This window comes from Melopsittacus undulatus, chromosome Z (genome assembly GCF_012275295.1).
Source record: "Melopsittacus undulatus isolate bMelUnd1 chromosome Z, bMelUnd1.mat.Z, whole genome shotgun sequence".
NCBI classification, from domain to species: Eukaryota; Metazoa; Chordata; class Aves; order Psittaciformes; family Psittaculidae; genus Melopsittacus; species Melopsittacus undulatus.
This window is the reverse complement of record NC_047557.1, coordinates 47,779,661-47,803,669: the sequence shown is the minus strand read 5'-3', so window position 1 is coordinate 47,803,669 and position 24,009 is coordinate 47,779,661. Positions and strand designations below refer to the sequence as shown.

Here is a 24,009-nt window from a genome sequence, read left to right as displayed (position 1 = left end):
GACAGCAAGCAGACCCCATGGTGCAACTAGACCCAGTTCTGAATACCAGGCAGTATTAGTTTGACTCTAACTTTTGCGAAGAGACAGATTTACTCAGAAAGCAATTCCAGGTGCCTAGAAAGAGGAGGGTGGGCATAGAGCAACGCAGGGAAACCAAGCCAGAAGCCTTTTATCTCAGCATACAGAACCAGGCTCTACCTGCTGTTGTGGTTTTGACCTTGGCCTGTAACTTGTACCATGGGTACGCTACTATCACTGATGTGGTCAGTGCTGACACCACTGCCGGGCCTGGCCATGGCTGCAGTAGTTAACAGAAGCCAGTGCAGAGGAGCCAGTACGCATTCACTCTGGTGTCACAGAACGCCAGCATGCTGCCCACGAGATGGAATCCAGGTAGGTTCACCACAAATAGATACGTGGTAATTTCCATCACCACTAAGAACTCCCAGTGAAACTGAACAGCGGGTTTTCCCGGTGTGAGACTTTTCCAGGTGCCAGTATATTTAACGCTGTGTGCGCAACATCTCAGAATTCTCCCGGCTAACGAGCCTTCCATCGCCACCTGCGGCTGGGAGTTCTGGGCCCGGCCCGCTTGACACCACGGCTAGCACCGCCAGCCCAGGCCCAAGCCCTGCCCTGCCCCCGTCCCCGTCCCACAGCCTCCAGCGTCCCCGCCTGCAGCCCCGGGGGCCCACCGGCACAACACAGGAGCCTCGCGCCTCGGCGGCGGCAGCGGAGGGAGGAGCAAAGGACGGAGCCGACGGTCACGTGGGTAGCGGAACCAGGGCTGGCGGTCGCGAGAGGCTGAGGCGGCGCGGTCGGCAGCATGGCGGCGGCGCTGCGCGGCCTGGGCCTACTGCAAGGCCGAGTCAGGCTGGCAGCCACAGCCGCCACGACCTCATCCTTCCGCCGGCCCGGCCAACGGGCGCCGGTGCGGGCAGGCGCCGCTGCCACTGTCCCCTCGGCCGGGAAGAGCTACGGCTCCGAGGCGAAGGAAGAGGAGGAGCTGCGGATACGCTACCTGGATGACGAGCACAAAGGTAACGAGGGGAAAGCGGCAGCGGCGCGGCTGCCCCTCACCCGCTGCCCCGGCTCCGGGGTGACCCCTGCGCACCGCCGAGGCACGCTGGGACGGCCGCCCAAGGTGGGGCAGGGCGGGGGAGGTCCCGAGGGAGCCACTGGCTGCCGGGGGCGGGAAGGGAGCGGCAGCTCCTCCTCCTCACCCTGACCGGTGGCTTCGTCTCAGGGTGCGGGTTGTGGTCGGTGTGGCAGCTGCAGAGCTGGGTTAGATTGGGGTTTCCTGGTTTTCCCTTTTCAGTGTGCTGCGCTGTACATACTCTATGTTCACTGCTTTGTAAGTGGACATGCGTTGGCCACTTTAATGGGAGTAAAAGAAGTTCAGCAGCAAACTGCTGGAGTCGTGCTGCTTACCGTACCTCTTTTATGCTTGTGTTCAGGGCAGACAAGGGCACAGAAGTTGCTTCAACCTTTTCTGTTCCGGAGCGTGTGGCTTCATCACTCTTGCTGAGCTCATGCTGCTTTCCTAGTAGCCATCTTACTCTCCTCATTGTAGTGCTGCCAACTGCTGCTGACCTTGGTCTGCTTAGCAATGGTCCTGTTTTAATACACCTGGTTAGACAAAGAAAGTGAATCCATGCTCCAGAGTGATCTGGAGCCAGTGCAACACAACATGGACACTTTGTGCTTCCTCTTCTGGTTTGGTGCTGAGCACATTTTAGAGGTGTTCTTCCTTTGGAGGTGTTTTATCTCCCTTGGTGTTTTGTTACTTCCTTCCCATTTAGAATTCTAGAATCAAAATAGTTAGGGTTGTAAAGGACCTTAAGATCATCTAGTTCCAAGACCCCTGCCATAGGCAGGGATTTGTGTGCATCAGGGCTAGGAATGATGGGGAAACAGTAAGTGCAAGCTCTCTTCCTGAGAACCATATTTTTAGAGCCATCATGCTGTACCTACTTTTATGGAGAGGGCCACAGTGCAGAGCTCTATTCAGCTGTATGTAACTACTGTGTCTTGGAGTAACCGTATATTGAGATGTGCGATTCAATTTGCCTTTCAGCATGTTAAGTTGTTTATTTTGAACTTGATGTCAATTCAGGCAAGCACCTGTTAGTTGAGTACACATATATATAGTTTTGTATATATATGCAGAGAGGTAACTTTAATACTTTGAATTTTAGCATGATTCTTTTTCAGAGGAGAACTGAGGTTCAGCTTTCATCCAAGCAGAGGTTTTTCTGTCACTGTTAAGGGTCAGTAAAGTTGTTGATACCAAAAGCATGACCAGCAGGTCAATGGAGAGGATCCTGCTCCTCTACTCTGTTCTTGTGGAACCTCACTTGGAATATTGTGTGCAGTTCTGGTGTCCTCAACATAAAAAGGACATGGAGCTGTTGGAGCAGGTCCAGAGGAGGGCCGCAAGGATTATCAGGGAACTGGAGCACCTCCTGTATGAAGATAGGCTGAGAAAGTTGGAGCTGCCCAGCTTGGAGAGGAGAAGGCTGCATGCAGACCTCATGGCAGCCTTCCAGTATCTGAAGGGGACCTCAAAGGATGCTGAAGAGGGAGTCTTCATCAGGGACTGTAGCAATAGGACAAGGGGTAATGGGTTTAAACTTAAACGGGGGAAGTTCAGGTTAGATATGAGGAAGAAGTTCTTTACTACGAGGGTGGTGAGGCACTGTCATGAATTGCCCAAAGAAGTGGTAAATACTTCATCCCTGCAGTGTTCAAGGCCAGGGATGGAGTCTTGGGCGACATGGTCTAGTGTGAGGTGTCCCTACCCAGGGCAGGGGGTTGGAACTAGATGATCCTTTCCAACCCTAACCATTCTGTGATTCTATGATATAGTCTGATGCTGAAATCTACTTCTGTCTTAGTGATTGTTCTGTTCCCAGTTGTTTCCAGTTCCTCTAAGGCATACTTTTTTAGCCCTGCTTCCTCAACCAGCTGTGGAACTTAGAATTAGTTTTAAACATTAATTTTGGTTTTTCAAGGTTATTTTAAATCAAGGAAGAGGCAAGGCAGGAGCAAAGAAGAGTTTGTGAAACGTTAGAGTGGTTTGTTTTATTTTGTGTTTTTTTGTTTGTTTTGTGCTTTTCCAATAAGTGATAGAAAATACTTGAGTACTACCGAAGGTGGTGATTTTTATTTCTACTGTTACACACAAAAAACCATAAAAGTAGGCACTATATTCATCTGTTAAATCATCAAGGAATCATTGCTTTTGTAATGTTTATGAAGGTGTTGTGTTGTGTCTATTTATCTTAGGTTCATTGCTGAGTGTTTTTCAGGCAAATACGGTAATATCAGTTGTGCAGAGAATTAAGGGAGCCTTTTGAATAAAAAAATGTAGAGAGGTAGCTAAAGTTCTGCATGTCAGTAACCCACCTGTTTTTATTTTTTCCCTTGAAAAAAATCTTTGTGAAGTTATTTTTTTCTTTCCTTCTCACAATATACATCTTTGATAACTGTGTCATTAAAAATGCTCCAAAACATGGAGATAACATTTGGAGTGTTAAATCAGTTGTGGCTATCATTAAGAGGAATATACTCAATCTATTTTTAATTCATTAATTCTTTTTAGGAGAAGGGATTTTCTTTGGCTTTGCCTTTGAGAAGAACATGGAACAAATAGTTTGTTAATAAAGGATAAAAACAAGAGCCTTAGAATTAAGCCTGGAGGAGACATAAGTTTACTATGTCTCCTTCAGCAGCACAAATAGCAGGCCATGTTTCTGTGAAAGAAACATGTCTCTGCTTCCTCTCCATAGTGGTACTGCACACCTTCCACCTTGCATTGTGTGACAAGTTTGTCTGTCTTTATCTGCATACAGCCTGTAATAACTCTGCTGCATTAGGGCATTAACTCCATATAATTTCCTGTGTTCTTTTTTATTCTCCTTTAATCTACCGTTCCTTTTTCCATCAGTTCATGTTCTAGACCTTCTCAGGTGGGACCCTGGTGCTGTTACCTCATCCATACTTTTCCATTACATACTACTTGACCATACACAGCGACAAATCTAGTCTCTGGGACTACCTTTTACAGCTCACACATTCTTGTTTATGCTGTTGGTATGCTGTTTTCTATGCTTCGTGTTTCTGTGCTACTTGGAGAAAGTTGTGTTGTCCAGGGGCTTTTACAGCTGAGGATGCTGGGAGGCAGGAAAACTGCATATAGCTGCCTTGCACAGAAGCATGTGTCCTGTAGCTCTAGACAAATCCTTCCCTGCAGGCAAAGTAGCAAACTGTCCTGCTTCATAACACATTCACCTGATTTGTATACTGCATCTTTGGGAACTTCTGAACATAAACTGAAATGAGACTATATTTGAAAGGGGTTAGTTATTAAGATTTTAACTCAACACTCTTCAGCTTCCAAATTTGAACCAAACTAGAAAAGATGTGAGAGTTTAAAGAACGTGACTGTAAACTGCCTGTGTATTCTGAGCAGCACATTGCGACTTGTGTAGCTTTTATATCAGTTTTCTGTGAGTATAGGTGAATGTCAACACATTAGTATTTTTCAGTTAAAGACATAGCTTTTCCTTTGAGATTCTAGGGCTGAAATATACTACAGCTGTTGGCATTTCAGAACTTTTAGCCAAGTTGCATTACTGATCCCAGTACAAATTTTAATGAACTTAAGGCTTTTGCACTTCAAGTTACAGATAGAATCAGGAGAAATATCTCTGCAGTCTTGACTCAAGTATTGTAGTGTCACTTGCTGGAATGCAATACAAATATTTGTAAAATTTAGATTTTGCACTAGAATGACACTTTGTGCTTATATTTTCCAGCTGGTTTTAGTTGAGTTAGAGGATGTAAGACAGCTTTTGTCATCCTCAGTTACAATTTTAACATACATAGAATAGGCAGAACGAATACAGTCTCAATTGAAGTTGTTTGTTCAGAGGTTGGAAACTGATCACTAGTTGATAAATTGCATAAGCTTTCTCTTCTTTTATTCTCTTTAAATAAAGCAGGGGTAAGCAGATGAGATATACTAATTTAAGAAATGCAGGAAAGATTTTTAAGTGGTGTTCAGAGATAAAAAGGTGCAGATACGGGATTTTGAAAAGTGTTTTGGCCTTTTTTAAAAAAAATACTGCCTAGTATACATCTGTATAATTTTGCACTCAAATATTCTTTGATAAGGTGATCAGTGGAAGCTACCAGAAATGCACAATACACTCACCACAGATGCTTGTTTTGCTTAAAAAAACCCTATTCTATAATAATAATCATCTAAGTCAATTTGTCTAGCTTGGTTTATCTGAGTACTTGAGACAAGCTTAAAAATAGCTTAGCTCTCTGATTCTTCCTCTGTTTTTCAGTGCATATTTTGATTTGGTTTTTTTTTTTTTTAGTTATGAAGAGGTACATTTGGATAGATCATTTGTGTGAATATACTTAATACAAATAAATGTATTACCATAAGTTCTTTCCATACAGATTTAGTGAATCTTTCTAACTCATACAAAATTACTAATGAGTGTAAAGACAGGATTTTTTTTGTAAGTAAATGTTAAAAGTGTTCCCACAAACATTGAAAATGAGTATTTTTTAAAAACTAAGAAGTACAAGATAAACCAGATAAAAATCGTAACTTAAAATAAGATTTCCTGTGTGCTGATATCAGCTGTAGTTAAACCATTATTTAATCACTTAAATTGGTCTACCCTGTTTTGTACAATATAGAAAGAAATATGATATTCTCTTTCAACAGTTTTAAATAATGATAGCATAATGTAATTTTTTCTATTGCTTTTAAAAAGTACAAGAACCTTTCAGTATGAACTGCATATATGCAAATCCCAAATTTAGTCTACATTATGAAATGAGGATGTTTTGGGGAGTTTAAGTAGCAAATACCTGGGCAAATACTGAGTTTCTGGAATTTCCTTTTTTTTTTTTCTTAATAAATATGTATCTTGTAGATTGATGGCAATACTGTGGGCATTTTTGTTTGATGCAGAGAGCCCCCTTTTTGTCTTTCATTCCTCATCCCTGTTCTAGTCTTTTGACTTTCTTCCCTTACCCCTGCATTCTCCAAGTAAAAAAGAAGTCCTGTTTGATAAGACCTTTACCTGAGCTGCATCCATTTAATAGAACTGTATTCTGGTGCTTAGAATTCAGAGAATTGTAGTGTGTTCAGGAAGTAATAGTCTAAAAGATTGCTATAGGATTGGTAAACTTACCAAGATAAACTCAGAATTTTATTGTTTGATAATCATGCCTATTAAGATGAGGGTGAAATAAAGACAAATAAATGGTGTTTCTGCTGCAACATTCATACCTAGTACACATGTAATCAGTCAGTGAGACAAGTGATCTCTAAGTGAGCTAAGGAAGCTGTGAATGTGTGATTGGAGCTGTATAGCAAATACTGAGTGCAATTTTTTTGTGTTGGGAGAGAATTATTACATATATTTTCCCTTCTAAACAAAAGGTGAGGTTTCCCATTGATAGCATTCTTTCTATTTGTGACTTTCTTTTACCTATATCAGGGCTGCTAGTCTTAGGTGTGGTAACACTTCTTACTTTAAGAATTCTCTGAAGGCAAGCTGTCTAAAAAAGAAACTTAGTGCTTTACAGTTAAGTATCTTTCCTGATTGCATATCAGCACTTTGCACATTAACATTAAATTTGTTCATGGAATTGTCTGACTGTACATTCAGCCTTTGTAAGCCCTCTTTCCTTATGAAGGTATTAGGCCAGACATTAATTCTTACAATAAATGTAATTTCTTTTGAACGTTGAAGTTTTTAACATTGGAAAATGTAAGTCAATTTATTTTCTCTCAAGAACTCAGTATTTAAGTAATTACACTAGCATTTTTTGCAATCCTCAATGTTTTTTCTATAATTTCAAAATAATAGTTTACATAGATAATATATATTTTACTATACTGTAACAATGATACAATTTTTCTTCCCCTCCAGGAATTGTGGTGCTTGGATTAAATAGATCTCATGCCAAGAATGCACTTAGCAAAAATCTTTTAAAAATGGTAAGTTAAAATAATAGCTTTTAGTATAAAGGTGAAGTATTGGTATTAAGCACTTTAAAAAGTATTTGGTTATTCCCCTTCCTCATTTTCTCTGTAGATGTCAAAAGCTGTGGATGCTTTGAAATCTGATAAGAAAGTACGAACTGTTATATTCCGGAGTGAAGTCCCAGGGATATTCTGTGCTGGTATGCAAACTTCATTTTCCTGAGAAGCTGAAAATCTGTGTCTCATATTGCACAAAAAAAGACCCAGATTCCAAGGAAGCATGTCTTTTGTGTATATTCATCTCAGTAGCAAACAAAATATTTTTTATGATTTTCCTCAGTTATTAACAAGAACCAAATACTGTTTTTATTCTTTCTGTGTCATAAAGTATTTAAAAACATGTAACAGATTATTCATGGTGCTGAAAAGTTATTTGATTGAGCTCTTAGGAAGTCTTACATGTACTTCAGAATGAGGACCAAATAATGCTGGAGGCCTGTGTAGGAAGCTACATCAAAAATATGTTTTAAGCACATTAGAATTAACTTTTATTTGAAAAAAATACTTAAAATGTATTATGTAAGTAACTCTCACTTCATGCAGCATAAATTTTAAAAATACAGGTAAAAAAACCCCAAAACCAAAAAACCAACACGTGTCTTGCCAAGTGCTCAGGAAAACTAAAGCTCTCAACTATGAAACACTGGGGAAAAGAATTGGTTAGCATGTCAAAATCAATTGAGGCAACTGACTTTTGTGGATATCAAGTGAATAATTCCCTTATTTGCAGATGTCCCATCTAGTTCTTACTTTGCTCAAACTTAATTTAAATCTGCTTGAAACTGAAAACAAAAGTCAGTTTCCTCTTACTAATATAGGAATAGAACTGTCAGGAAAGAAGAGATTAGTTCTAAAAACTTTCTTTTCACTTATGAAGCCATTAAACTTGTTAGCCACACATAACGTAGTTAATTCAGATTTAAATGCAAAATAGTTTTTGCAATTTTTACATACGTAACATACCTAAGTACTTTTAGTTGAATTTTAAACTATTTTTGTTGCTTTTAATTGTTTTTTCCATCCAGATACAGTATGTAACTTCTAAGACTTGTGAGAAGCATTGCCTTGAAAAAAAGGAAGTATGAATTCAGTATTTAGTAATACCTATAAATAAGTTAAATATGCTTGTATTAAATATGTTGTATTACTCAGTGTATTTAATTTAAAGGTTGTATCTTGTTTTAAAGGAACAACTTTTAAAGATCAATTATTAATAGCAATCATCTCAGGGAAAAAGTTTAAAAGCTGTATTTTCTAAACTGATGAAGAATGCAGCATCAGAGCAACGCATGCAAATGAGGTTTTAAGTTTTATGTTATGTACTTCATATGAAAAGGTGGTCATTAGTCGAGATTTGTGTACAGGGGAAATATGAGAGCAGAAATACTGATTTGAGGGAGAGGATCTCAGTTGTGCTATTAATACTGTTCTTCTCCAGCATTCTTTGTTGGCTGACTTTGCAGAGCTGTTTTAGTATTGAGATTTAACGTAGGCATTGTTGCCTGTTTGTCTGGCTAAAAAGAAAAAAGCAACTTAGAGAATGACAGCTGACTCATCTGACTGTGGACAAGATGCAAGGATGTTTATGTGTGGTCATTAGGATGGGATATAAACCCTAGAAAGAGGAGTGTGAATGACTAGGTCTGGATAGCAAAGCCAGATTTTAAACCAGGGAATAGAGATAAGGTGTGGGCCAGGTGTCTGTGGTTAAAAAAAAAACAAGTTATATGGAAAAGGATTGTCCTAAGAAAGGAAACTCTGCAGCTGAACCAGTGAAATAAAGGGTGTTACACAAGTGATAACTGAAACTCAGGGTGAACCAGAAGACTTGAAGCAGAATTTGTCAATGAAAATAGGGAGAAAGAGCTCAGTGGCTGGATGAGTTGCTTCTACAGATGACTGTAAGAGTGTCTGTAAAGAGGATGAAATTAGAGAAAGCACAGTGGGACATGAAGAAAATAGGTAATGGCTTAGGGAAGTAGGATGGAGGGAGGAACACTGGATGTAAGAAGCCTGGAGGGTAGTTAGGAAATTTGGTAGAACTGAAGAAAGCATTTTCAAACTGCAGTATTGCAGGACAATGTGTTGTTTCAAGAGCACTTAATTTCCTTAAAATAATTAAGTATGCAAGTATCATCTTGTGAAATGTTACATTTTCTAACGTGTTCTAGTGCAGTTCAGTTAGGATAGACTTTGTTTGTTTTATTTTTTGTATTTCCTCAATTGTGTTTTCTTGCTTGCATGTGTGGGAATGTATGGTTTTTAAAAATACATTTTTATGATGATTTTTTGGACCACCATCTGAAGTTTTACAGACCGCAGATTGAGAAACTTTGTCCTAGAATGTAATTCCCTTTTATGTGAGGAATGAAATCCAAGATCCTTAAATCTTGCCATTCCTCAGCTATCAAAAAAATCTGTGAAAGCCACAAGCCAAGTGTCTTGTTTCCTTCTAAGGGCTAGTTCACCAAATTTGACATCCAGCTGTTTTGCACAAAATGACAGTGTGGTTGATTAGAAGATTTAGACTGTTGATGACTGTTGTGGATTTGAGCATGTTTCCAAATTATGGAATTTTCACATGTGAAACGGATGGAAAAATCAGGAATTGTATGAAAGAAAATAGAGATGTGCCAGCAGTCATATAATTTCATTTCTGCATTTGCTTTGAATATTTTTACTATTGTTGTCTTGGTTCTTTCTTATGCTCTATGCATCCATTGATGCAGAAAGTTCTCCATGAATGCTCTAGTGCTGATCAAAAGGGACACTCAGAAATCAAAGAAAAGCTTGGCTGGGGTTAAGGATGCATGATGTCTATGAGGCCACCTTCTGCTTCTATAAGAAGTGCTTCGGCTCTGGGTCACCTTTTAGCCCCTTTCTTTCTCTGTCTAAAACCAGATAAATAGAATACTCTGATTTCTGGAGTGAACATACGCACTCAGTCCTGGCCTGTGTAAGCCTATGCTGTGCATCTGCCCAGTTCTGCAGCAAAGGCAGGTGCATCTGTACAAGACTATTTCCTGTCAGTGTTCAATCCTTGAGGGAGGTACAGTCTCTGCATAGGGTGAGGCAGGTGTCCATATGCAAAAAACCTGTGATCAGGTAGTTCAGAGCTGTTCTGTGTCAACACAAAGGGCTAAGTTACATGGACATAGGCAGTTTCAATAGCTTCATTTTTAATTATTAATGTAATTTGAACATACATAAAATAGCGATATTGGTCAGGTAGCTTTGTGAGTAGATTTGGAGGGTTTTTCACCTTAAAAAAATTGGAAGTGTGTGTGTGTAATACTGTTAACATAGATCTGTTAACAGATCATTCTTTTTGCATGGAAGAGTTAAAAGGAGAGCTTTTAGGGGCAAGAGCCTTCTACTTCTTGAGATATTTTGGTGACTGTGTTTAGAGTATAATTGTTAAGAACAGTCACTTCAGTATTACTTCTCCAAAGTGAATTGCAATAACTGAAATAGAGATTGTGATATTGATGAGTTATTTTCTTTGTATATGTGTGCACAAAAAGAAAGATAGCTTTGGGACAGTTTTTAGTTGATGGATTTAAAAAAAATGTTCTTCAGAGATCTTATTTCAGAAATCTTTGAAATGTATCAGAATATGGATAATTAACTTATGTTTTGTTGTAATCAGCTTTCAAGACAACTTGAAAAATTTGGGTGTTGGAACTTTTCAAGCCTCTTTGACCTAAAAGTCGCTGCAGATTGGCCAATAAAGCTCCCTCTTGGAAAAGCAAAAGTAATCTTTCCGCCAGCAAAAATTCATCCTTTGGGTCTGTGATACGAGTATAGCCAACACAAACGCTTTTCCTGTTGGCATAATTTGTCTAAATCAGAATTTTGTTTCCAGTGCAGCTGAACTGGCTGTATGGTGTGTGGTTCCCAGCTGCCATTTCCAACTGGTACAGTTTTTCTGGCAGAAGTTTATGAAGGAGACAAGCCTGCTACAGCAGAGCCTTGAAGGCTTCTTTACTCATGAGGTTTTCATATGGAGGAGGAGTTTCATAATAGCTCTCAAATACTTGACCTACTCTTATTTTTGTAGAACTATCGAGTAGTAGGGAAGTATTACCGTGGGTATAGTTTTCTTTTTCTCTCCACTCTCTTTTAAGCAAGCAAGGGGAGAGGGTATATTTTTCCATAGCATATTTTGGTCCTCCAGATTCCAGCTCCTGCACAGGACCTGAGAGGAGAGTTAATATATTACTCCACTGTTCCCTTCTCAGTGTTTGGATGACACATGAAAATACTCTGGTGTCTTCCAGATATTTTTGTTGCTGTACATACATTTCATTCCCCCAAATAAATGATTTTAGCAGAAGACTTTAGCTAGGTTCTTTCCTCTTTTTTTATTCCAGCCTTTAATCAAGGTTCAGATTCACACTGATGCTAGCTGCTAGTAGACTGCTCAGCTCAATGACAGTTGTATTTCCCCCAGAACAGTATGAGTTACATGAAATCTTGCAGGTTGGTCAGCCACGTGACAGCTGTCTTCAGTGTGTGTGTGTGCGCAGTAATCTGTTCAGTTTGGAGTCTACAGCTTGCATTTGTCCAACATTGCTTAATTATACTTCCTAATTTTGTTTCTAATGTTGTTTTTCTGAAAGAACTAATAGCCATCATGATTTTTTATTTTGAACACCTGAGCCAATAAAGAATGCAGTTAGGGTTGTGGTTTGATCTCCTAGATGTTGCAGAAAAAATGCTAATAACGAAAACTGGTTTAAATGTCTTTCTTTTGGAAGTACCTCAGATAACTCCAAGTGCTCCTCTGCCTTTTACCTTGAGGAGGAATGCTGAACTTCAGAAGAAATTGGAAGGGCTGTGGATTTTTGAATGCTAGGAAAGCCCATCTGAAACAAAAGTTTGTTCTTGGCCTTACGTGTGGTGGAGCTGCTGTGTTCCTAATTGATCACTTACATGATTCCAGTATTTGAATGTAGTTTGTATGAGTTCAGTGTGCTGTTTCATGTATGTTATCCTGCCCATGTTTACCATAACATTGTGACTAATTGTAGAACAAGGTACTGGAAGATCGAAAAAAATCTGTTGTAGTTAGAGCAGCACATGGTGGCACAGTAGATAGCGGCATGACTAGTTGATGCAGCAAAAATAAATAAATATATGTATGTCTTCTAGTTGCAGAAGAAATACAAATGGGAGGTTTCCAGGAAGTTTTTCAGAAAGAACGTGAGAATTTAGCTATGTTTATTTTCTTTATCTCCAAAAGAGTGATCCATTCTTGTTGAGGAGACAGGCACATGGGTAGGGATAGGAAGTTGGGTGAAACTGTCAGGATAGTGCAGTCTTTAAATCATCTCTCATCAGCAATGAAACTTTCAGCTAAGAATCAGTTTTCTGCCTTCTCTTTGGTAATTACAATGACTTGTATGAGAAAGTTGGGATTTTTTATATATATATATGTATTCAGTTTTCTTAAAGTTATTCTCTAGTTGGGTATAGAATTTTTAAACCACTATATTGGGTTTACATGGCAAGATTTTTGTGGCAGGGGGTAGCCTCTGTGAGAAGAGTCCAGGAGATGGCCCTGTATTGGACACCATGAGCTCCAGTGAGCTCCAGAATGCACCTATGGTTTCCCAAAGCTGAGCCCCTCAGTGGTGCTGATAGCACCTCTACATTACCATATTTAAGAAATAGTAAAAACTATATGCAGCATCTGTGAGAGAGAGAGGAGTGGAAAAAAATGTGAGAGAAACAACACTGCAGACACCAAAGTCAGGAAGAAGGAAGGAGAGGAGGTGCTTCAAGTGCTAGAGCAGAGAACATGTTGAACTCATTCTCCTGCAGCCCATGGTGCAGGCCGTGGTGAGGCAGGCTGTTCCCCTGTGGCCTGTGGAGGTCCATGATGGAGCAGATCTTCTCCTGCAGCCTGTGGAGAACCCTGTGCTGGAGCAAGGGAACATGCCCTAAAGTAGGCTTCAACCTATGAAGAGCTCTCTCAGGAGCAGGTTCTTGGCAAGAGCTGTGACAGGCCTGTGGAGAGTAGCCTATGTAGGAGCAGGTTTTCTGACAGGCGTGATCCACCCTGAAGCAGTATGATCCCGAAGGAGTGCACCCCATGGAAGCCTATGCTGAAGCCTTTCGTGAGGAACTGTGGCCCGTGGGCAAGGATCCATGTTAGAGCAGTTCATGAGGAACTCTATCCCATGGAAGGGACCCTGTTCTCTAGCTGGGGAAAAAAGTGAGGAGACAGGAGTGGCAGAGAAGTGTTACGGTCTTATTGCAACCCCCATTCCCCATCCTCCTGGCACTGCTCAGCAGTGGTGAAAGAGGTAGAAGAGTTAGTAATGAAGTTGAGCCAGGAAAGAAGGAAGGGTGGGGGAAGATGTTTTTAGATTTGTTTTTGTGTGTTTCTTGCTATCTTAACTGGAATTGGCAGGAAGTTAAATCTGTCTTTCCTAAGTCGAGCCTGTTTTGCCCACCATGGTAACTAGTGAGTAATCTCCCTGTGCTTATTTCAACCTGCAAGCTTTTAATTTTATTTTATCCCCCATCTTACTGAGGAGAACTGAGAGAGCAGTGTGGTGGGCACCTGGCAGCTAGCCAAAGTTAACCCACAGCATCCAGCTCTTACGGATTTTCAAAAAAAAAAAAGACCGAGGCAAGACCTTTTTTCTTGAGGAACTATGAAATTGTGGTTGAACATGTCATATGAAGCCTTAGAGGAACTTGCTTAAAAAATGGGCTAGATAAAAGTAGTCAGAAACTTTCTCTCCAGTTGAGTGAGTAGTGACCAGTACTGTGTAATTAGTACTTTACTAATTACAGATTCTAAAGTGGATTACCTTCAAAAGAAGAAACTAAATCTGTAGCTGCTTGGTTCTTTCTTCTATCCCTTACTTAAGATGCAAGATTCTTTTCATCAGGCTTGTGCAGGACATCTGTTTAGATGCATCATCCTGTATTGTGTGCTCTAAGCAGTTGTCTATGAATATTGTGTGTCTGTTTTCTCTAGTTTGGAAGTTCTGTAATGATAGCTTTAGTTTACTTATTTCTTCAGTGCCAGGAACAATTAATAAAAACATTATATTTCTGTCTAAGAGAGACCATTCTTCACTGTTTGAGGTTTATTTGAATTCAAAGTACTTTCAACCACTGTGTACTTTTCTCCTGTTTTTCGTGGGCTTCAGTGGAAGTGGAGACAACTTTATTCATAGCTAATATTGCCACAGCATAAAACTTAAAGTTTCTGGTAAACGGTTGTGTTCAGCTGGCATGCTAGATATTTCCATGCAATTTTTCTTCCTTTTTTGGTCTTGAATGAGCTGTAGACTGTTGTTCACTGTGATCTGGGAGCACAAAGCTGATGAGTAACAAATTAAATGATCAGGCCATTAGTGAAATTATAAAAGCCAGCTAGAGAGCCATCTTTTTAGCAGTATTTTCCCTGATTGGTGTAATTTTGAGATTTGCCCTTTCAAGCCGATGAAACAGAACATCTGACCATTCCTTCCCTTGTGTGGCTTATGACACTGGTTAAAAAATGAAATGTAAAGGATTAATTTCTCTTAATAATATAAGCATTCTTCTTTCTCCTTCCCCATTAGAATGGCAGCCATCATGGACTTAAGATTTGTTATTAATGTAACATTTACCTAAAACCCCACATCTGTCTGAATTGATCCTCTAGTTATGTGGTAATTCTTGAGAAGTAGAAGCAACGTTTTTGTGGACAGTGGCTTAAGGCAGGACTTTGTAACACAAACCAACACAATGGGCCGTACCATTCTTGGTGTCATTCAGGTGGAAAGTATAAGAGCAAAATTAAAGTGTATCTTTGGCTGTTGGAGAACATAGTGATGTTGTAAGTTTTAATTGCTGGGGAAAGAAAAAGAAGTAATTACTCTGTTTAAATAATTTAATAAATTGTCTGAGGCTTTTAACCCATTAGAACAAATGCACACAATGGATGTGGCATTTTTTGAAATTTTTTCATTGGAAACAACGTATAAATATTAAAAATACAAAATTCTAGGTAAAAGATGTGTTTCTGAGAGAGTGACATTTGGTCAGTTCTTTAGTTTAACTGGTGGAGGGTAATGGGAAACAAGGATGACTTTCCCAAAGCCCTTACATTATCTTAAAATGTGAAAAATAATGATCAAATTAGTATGCCTAAAACTAATAAATTGAAATACTGGGTATGAAATATTTTTTTTGTTATGTTCTGGAGAAGCAATCACAAAGCATAAATATACTAGTGAAAAGATAAGTTTATTTGTTTGGATTCTGTGTGTGGCAGTCAGAATTGTACTCCAGGGTATCTTCTTTTTTGAGCAGCTGTACAGGAAACCTGGGGAGACAAATGCCCAGGAATGATGGAAGCATCAATGCCAAGTTGCTTGGGGTTTTGAGCAACCTGATCTAGTGGAAAGTGGGTTGGGACCAGGTAATCTTTAAAGTCACTTCCAACCCAAACCATTCTATGATTCTATGATAAACTTGACCATTTTTAATTCCCTTCCTCCAACTAGTACATACTAAGTTAATTAAAAATTCTAGAAATGCAGCTTGCTTTTTTAATGGAAAATAGAGAGTTTTGAGCCTAACTTTAAAGCTAAGACTTCTATAAGCAAATGTCTGATTGTCATTTCTTTAAATGAGAATAAATATAACCATATAGCTCATAAATAAGGAAACTAAATAGGATCCTTAACAGCTGGAGAACTGCAGTTTTGTGAGATGTTTGAAACTGACACAATGCCCAAGATCTTTTGGTTAGTTATGGAAATGATAACACAAATCTCCTAGGTAAGAATTTGTAGTGACTTGGTTTGCAAACCTGACACAGGCAGAAGCTGTGGAGACACTTCTTCAAGTGTGTCCCAGAATTTAAATGAAAGCAATGTCTTGTAAACATGATTATGTAGCAGTGAAAGGCACCTCTCTTGGGTACCTAGAATAATGAAATGTGCATGGAGATGGAGGGCTTACTTAAAGTGCTATAATGAATTTTCAAATAGTGAAGTCTTTTCTGGAGTGGATTTTACCAGAATAGACTAAATTAAAATGGAAATTATACCAGATGGATGCAGAACATTTATATTGGGAAAACTATGATATGCAGTGGATGTCCTTAGGTAGTTGTACAGTTTGTTTTCTCAGTTACTCCTATAAGGAGGCTCTGCTTTCTGGCTGTACAATATATCCAAGTTTTTTTGTATCTAAAGACTAATCAGAAATAGTTTTGGTCTGTATTTGTCATCTTCTTTTAATATGCTTCTCTAAGGTTTGATCTACAGATGCCTTTGGTGATGTAACCAGCTTATTGCTGCTTGTATAGATTGGAAATAGATCTCCAATAGCTATGTTATGTATCTACTGCCACTCCAGTGCATTAAATTTTGCTTTAAAAATATGTTTTGTGGTATTTTCATCAGGTTTATATAAATGCACCTTTTCTAGGTTACATGTGTAGATGACTTCTTGCTTTTCACATGTGTCCTGGGTTCAGCAGTAGCAGTCATTTTTTCTCCTTCTTGGTAGCTGCTGCAGTGCTGTGTTTTGACTTTTGGCCTGAGAACAGTGCTGACAGCACCTATGTTTTTAGTTACTGCTCAAATGTTTGGTCTGTCCAAGGACTTTCTGAGCCTCATGCTCTGCCAGGGAGGAAGGGAAGCCAGGAGGAATCAGAAACAGGGCACCTGACCCAAACTAACCAAAGAGGTATTGCATACCACAGCACGTCATTCCCAGGATGTAACTGAGTTACCAGGAGGGGCTAGTTCTCTGGGGGGGGGGTGGGAGGCTGGAGGAGGTATCGGTCCGTGTTCAGTCAGGTGGGGTGGGGTGAGTTATCAGTCGGTGGGCGGTGAGGTGTCGTATTCTCTTCCCTTGTTATTTCCTTTGTCATTATTGTTATTCTTGGTGGTAGCAGTAGTGATTTGTGTTATACCTTAGTTATTAAACTGTTCTTATCTCAACCAGTGGGAGCTACATTCTTTGGATTCTCCTCCCTAACATTCTGGGAGTTGGGGGAGGAAGGGGGGGGAAGTGAGTGAACAAGCTGTGTGGCTGAGTTTAAACCACGACAACATGCTTGTTGAATTTGGCTTCTGGAATTTGTCCTTGTGGCACTGCTTTGGAGTTGTGTTGAACTTGTGTACAGCTACTTGCTTAAATGCATCACTTTTTTTTTTTTTTTACTGTCCTGTATCATTGCAGCTTGTAATTAGATGACTGTCAAGGTACATGACACCATGGAAGAAATTTTGGTAATTGCCTACATGTGTAATATAGAGATGTGCAGATGGAGTTGACTGTAGTAAAAAAGACTTAACTGAAAACTTGCATAACCATTACTAGACATGTTCTGGTATCTCTGTGTGTATCAAAGTATGCTCTAGATTCTCCTCTTCAGGAAACCCCTTAATCTGGTATAATGTGTCATCTTTGAGCAAGTTACAGGCTGTGTCGCTTCCTGCAAGTGAATTAGATCTAGGTAACCTTTGATTTAATAACTAAAGCTACAATAATATCTGTGCAGTCTTCGCTGGTATTTTTTCAGCTCTATGAAGTCACAGGGCAGTTCAAGTGGGTCCTCTGATATCCTTGTAAGTTTCAGCTTCCTGTAGCTTTCCATAGGTATTTTGACTTGCTTTGCTTGTGGTTGACCTATGTGCTAACAAAGGCTTTGAGTACTAGTAGTTTTATCTTAAAAACTTGCACTGGGCATGGCTGGGATGGAGTTATTTTTTTTAATAGCATCCCAAATAGTGCTGTGTTTTAGGTTGCTGACCAAAACAACGTTGATATAACACCAGCTGTCACAGAGCAGTGCTTGTGCCGCATCAAAGTCCCTGATGTTTCTCACTGCCAGTGAGTCACCTGAGGGTGGGCAAGAAGCTGGGGGGGACACAGCTGGCACAGCTGACATGAATTAAGCAAGAGAATATTCCATAACAAATAACATTGGGCTCAGCAATTAAACTGGGGAGTTGTTTCTCTTGCTTAAGCCTGGCGAGGCATTGGTCTGCTCATGGAGGGTCACTGCTTTTGCATCTTTTGTTTTTTCTCTTTCTTCCCTTGTACTTATTAAACTTCCTCAACCATGAGGTGTTTTCCCGCTTCTCTTGCTGTTCCGTTACTGTTCTCTTTCCTGTTGGTGGGGAGTGAGCAGGTAACTGTGGCAGGCTTACCTGCCAGTGAGACTCAAACCCAGTACAAAACTGCAGTTTTGTATGACAGCAATGAAATCAGTTAGCTGTGGGAGCTCCAAAAATGTCCTATATGGGAATGATTCCCAGTGGTACTATAATGTTACCATACTTCTTTTTAACTTTGCTGATGGATGCTTGATGTAATTTTAAGCCTGTTCCAGCAGGTGTTGCAGCCCTAGAGGGTTATTCTTCTTACCCATTCTATTTTCAGACTGCAGTGGTGGATTCTAACTAAAAACTTAGTATTTAGGGCTGTGTTATTTAGCTATTTTTAATCCAAAAATATCTTTGGCACTCTTCAGGTGCAAGCATAGGTTCTGGGAGAAGATTCTTCCTGTACTTCTAGCCCTTCATGATTGCCAGTGTGTACAGACTTTAAGAGACGCCTTATGTGGATTGTCATTCTCACGGCTTAACCTGTGGACGGTAGCAGTTTTTTATGGAAGTCTGGAGTTGCAGCACCTCAGGGAATTCAGGTTTAGATTACTGGTTTGAGATATATTCCTAAATTAGAGAATGCTGTTTGGCTGTCTTTTTCTACTGGGCTGCATCACCAATGTGCTTTTGGTTCATGTCTTTCATTTCAAATCTTGGGATTGAGAAAAATTCTCTGTATGTAAGAGTGAAGCCGTTTATGTTCTTTAAGGCTTTCTTGAAAGATGGGTTAGTATCCTAACCTGCATTAAGACAGTTCAGGAACTTCAGCTACCTTTCCAAGCTGCTTATTCTTCTCTTACAAATACATTTTAGATGCCGAAGATACCTTTGCATATTTTGAAATAGAATTTTATTTATTGCACATTAAACACAGAGGAATTTGTTAGACATGATTCTGTCTTTTAGTAATACCAAGTTGTTCATGTTTTGGTAATGATAAGAGGGTCTGTAGGGGTGTTGAGCAATTTAGTTGACTCCAACATGATACCAAGCTCATTTGAACATGATTACGATGGAATGGTGCTAGTTGATGTCATTCTCACAATTTTAATCATCTTTGAATCCTGGTTAAAACAAAACTGTCAAATCTTTATTATATGTAAATTCCATGCCTGTCACAGGATCTCTTACATCATCTCAAAAGCTGCAAACTTAGTTTCAGATGTTGGTTAAAGTTTTTTCTGCCATTTCAGGACATGCATATGGATCCATTTTTTTGTCAGAAGTTACACTAACTCATCTATGCTTCATATAAAATAATTAAAACCAGTGTGGTGTTAAAGTGGCTAAAACCAGGTGAAGAGCACTTTACCAGAAAGCTACAGGTTGTCAGTTCGCCCTGTTAATACTGAATTCATAAGGATAACTTTTGGCTAGGCCTCTGCTACCCAGAGCATTATTGGTAAGTTCATTTGTTCTTAGATGATGAATGTAACTCCTTTTAACTTCTGTTATGTAAACCTGACCATTTGTCTTTCCACTGTGGTGTCCAAGACCTATGTCTTTTCCATAAGGATTAAGTAAAATTTGAGTAGTCACCTCCGTTTGAAATATTCATGTCACATCTGTGGGAATTTGACATCTTGATTTGTGAAGAAAGGCTGCTGGTTTTCTTTACAGTTCTCTGAGATGGGTTAGCTATCTAACCCTTTACCCTGGTGTACTAAGTGCCTATGGCACCTGGTTTCTTTATTGGTGAGGGAACTGAGCCTGCTTTGCCATTTATATCCTTAGCTGAGAAAGCGTTCTGACAAAAAATAATCTGATCTCATGTGCTTGGTGGTAATGTGTGCTGGAAATAGAATACATGTGCGCAACACATGGCAAAAATAGTTATTGCATGGTAAAGAATTATTTTCCACTTGCTTTTGAAAAGAATAGGATGATCATGTAGCAGAAGTATTTAGACATATATGAATCTATGGCATTTTCATCTTAACAATATTAACAACAGTTACTTTCATATCTTCTTCCTTCCATAAATGCCATAGAGCAACACACAATGCAACTATTTATCTGTGTGTGCTAATTGCCACAAATATGAAGAAAAAATTCAGTGATTAATTATATATACATATGTATATATATATTTTTTTAACTCTTTGTGTCTTTGCCTGCTACTTACACTGGTTTCCTTCAGTGACACCCTTGTTGTAGGTGTACTGCAGTAAAAGATATCCAGCATCTAGACTGAATTTGCAGCTCTTTAAAGCTAGAGGAGAACAAAATAATCAATCCATATAAACATAGCATAGAGTTGCTTATATATTCACAATTACAATACATTCATGCAGTGATGTAAGAAAAGATGGAGATCTGGCTATAGTGAAAATGGTATGATTTGTATGTAGTTTAGTTTTTTTGTATGCAGCTAGTGGACATCTGTACTTTTCAAAATGTTTTCCTTTGGAAGAGTAATATAGGTAACATGAAAAATAAAGAAATCTGAAATTTTTCTTTAGGTAAATTTCTCGTTGTAAATTTTTTACTTTTTTTTTCTATTTAAATGGTGATCCCATATGTATGTTTTAATAAATATAAATATACATGTCTGCTGATACAGATCAGGCAACTCTTTATTGTCTTACCCCCAAAAAAATCTTAAAGAAATGCTGTGACTCTCAGATCCTGCCTGTTTTAGTCAAAAAACAGTCCCCCAAAAGCTATTTAATGATATGAAGGTGCAGATACGTAGTTGTCAACAATGTCCAGAAGTATTTTTCAATTTGATGTCTGTAGTTAATAGTGAAGCAGTAGGGTTTTGCAGGGTATAAGAAATGTAGGTTTAAAATATGCTATTGTTGTTATTTTAACATTTCTTTGTGGAGTTCTGTCACCAGCTGGAACTTACTGACTGCGTGTGAATGGACATGGTTTTTAAGTGGTTGAACTCTGGGCTCAAGTACCATCAATATGCGTAATTTGCTAAGCCCCTCCAGATGGCAGGTGATATTCCAGTGTTGGATCTCATTTCTTTTCCTTTTCTTTCTCTGCATTAATTTGCTGACAAGTCTATTGGACCATCTTTTAAAAATAGAAGAGATCAAATATCTCTGAAGTATTTTAAAATAGCAAATACTTAAAAAATAGAGTTGAGTTTGCAACATCTGCACTGAAAATATGCTCAATGGATGGGAAATATTTCTGTTTGGAAGCGCTTTCATTTATTTTTCTGAGGCAGTTTGAAACCTTTGGGGACACTGGGAATAAGGGGAAGTACTTCTGAGCTGCTTCACTTGATGCTTAGGAGAAATAGAATTGCAGCTGCTGTTTTCCTGTCTGACTTTTGTATGAACAAAGCCTAATTAAGACACGCTCCTGCTCATGGCTTGAATGCTTACTAGTCCTTACTTTCACAAAGTACTGTGTGGAATGGCAAGACTTTGGCCTTCAGTGCTGGCTCAATATTAATATGAGCCAGAGATGTCTGTGCAGGTATGCTAGCCATTTTAATGCATTTTGGATTTTGAGTTCAAGATTTAAAGCTTTTTGAAAAGTCTTAAAGTGGCCAAAGCTGAGCTCTGGATCTTAAAACAGAAGAAAAGTCTTCAGGGTTAGAGATTTCCCATAAAAGTCCTACTTCTTCTTGCCTATTATAGCTTGAGAAGGTTCCCAGTCAAACTCAGTAGTTACCTTATCTACGCTTTCTAAGGCTATTACTTCAGGTCTTACCTCAGTTTTGTTTTCAGCCTGCTATATGCAAAAGATGATCATCTTGTACCTGGGATTCATGATTATTGTTACAGATACTCTTCACAAGGTGTGTTTATTTTAATGTTCTACATGTATTATTTACCTGCTTCTTTAAACGTTCCACTGGAAGTATCACTTGGTACATAGTGTCGTTTAATCTTGACCTGCTGAAAGTTTCCAGCTAATAGACCAACATTACTAATACTGATCACTGTAAAAAACAAACAAGCAAGCAACCAACCGAAAGGCAGCTAAAGACATACTGGGTGATGCCTTTCAGACCAGGGGATGGGGTAGAAGGTAATGAAGAAAAAGGCTTTCAGCCATGCCGTCATCTACGTTCAGGTGATAGCTCAGATTAAACTGTGGTTTTTCTCAGGAAGAACTCCTCCTTTCTTTAATAGAACTTATGCCTAAAACTGACTTTAGGACTTCTTTAGAAGAGATCTCTTTTTTACCACTTTTTTAGCACACTTCCTCCTTTTCTGTTTATGGATCATAAAACTGGGTGTGCTGATAAACTATTTTTGTAATTACTACTAATCAAAACAGATAAACCCTGCATTTTCAATTCCTTTTAACATTTTAAAAGACATATGTGCAGTGGTTAAATATATGGTATATGCAAAAGATTTGAGTCAGTCATATGTAATAGTGGAATGAAGATGTCCTTTTCTGATTAATTTACTAGAAATCAAAGTGGAATAAACAGCAGGTTGCTCAAAATTTTGGGCATAATATTTATTATGTTCAACCTGAACATCACTATCCATTTAAAGAAGAAGGATGAAGAATCTTAGCACTAACAAGTTTAGGAATGCCTGGTTATTAATCAGAAGAAAGAAAATGATGTCACTTGTCTGGCAAATAACTTGTACCAGCAGACTCATGGGAAAGCTATTGTAATTGATACAATTGAGATGTGGTATTTTTTTAAATGTTATTTTTTGAGTAGTAGTGGTGTTAAACCAGCCATACATTCTTATTTTATTGAGTTCATTTTTTAAAACCCAAGAAATTTGGTGCTGATCTCTTCAGAGGATTTTCTTATGGAAGGTGCAAAATAAATAGAAATCGTAATTGATGATTCCACCATTAGTATGGAGCTAAATAGTGTGGTAAAAAAAATGAAGCTTTTATGGTTGTCTCGTTTGAACATTGTTATTCTGTAGAAGAATTCAGTTATGTTTCATTACCAGAAAGTGCACAGCATGTTATAGGCACAATATAGAAGTTAGCGAAGTTTGAACCTGTAAATGAAAAGTGGTTTGGGGAAGTTGAGTAGTTGCGTTTTCAGACTACCAGAATGACTGAATTAAAGAAGTATGTCTGTAATGCTTATTGTGGAAGTAGAAATAGAAGTGGTAAAGGAAGTAGCTTTACTTTTTTTTTTTAAAAAAAGAGCTTTAAGTTCTCTATTGAATAATAATTGCAACACATATTGTTTTTATTAAATGCTGATATTATCATGACCATGATGTGAGGTGCATACTCATGGTCTTGACATGTTTAAGTAGCTGGGCTGTTATATGAGGGACCATTTGAACATGGGATGAACAGGTCTGTCATGATTTGATCACACTAGAGGTCTGTGTTTGTGGTTCCTAAGCACTTACTGGGTGACCTTCACTGCTGCCACCATTGTCTTCTCCTTTTTTGTCTTTCTGAGGATCGAGGGATGATGCCTCCTACATGCCTGTCTACTGCTAGTCCTGAATGGTTAGCCTAACATAGGTCACTAAAAGTGAGGCATAGCACAGAATCAAATATTGCCTTAGCATGCTGTTTGGAAACAGGTAACTGTCCCGTTCTTGTATCTTTCTACCAGCCAGTACTGGTCTCTTTCATGGACCATGGGGGAAACCACAGGAAGCCCTGTTGTGATAGTTATGCAATATTTTGGTTCTGTAAGAGGATACTAGGGACTGGGGAGTGACTGAGGCAACTGTTGGATGCTGGAAGTTGTGACAAAGAAAACTGGTTGGTGTTTGGGAAAAAAAATGGCAATTTAAATTTTATTTTATTTTTTTTTAAGAGGTGAGGTTAATATCCTCATAATAATATTTTTTTTGTCCCTTTCTGCAAAGGAACATGAATTCAGGA

At 38.9% G+C, this 24,009-nt stretch overlaps 1 protein-coding gene across 1 annotated transcript in view; it reads left to right on the top strand.

Annotated features, from left to right (window-relative positions):
• Positions 1–775: 775 nt before the first annotated feature.
• Positions 776–24,009, top strand: part of AUH (AU RNA binding methylglutaconyl-CoA hydratase) — a 114,291-nt gene continuing 91,057 nt past the window's right edge. The window contains exons 1-3 of the mRNA XM_005154908.3: positions 776–1,040; positions 6,966–7,033; positions 7,131–7,218. Of these exons, the coding sequence (XP_005154965.1) occupies positions 827–1,040; positions 6,966–7,033; positions 7,131–7,218 (370 nt within the window). The 5' untranslated portion in view covers positions 776–826. The remainder of the gene's footprint in view (positions 1,041–6,965; positions 7,034–7,130; positions 7,219–24,009) is intronic.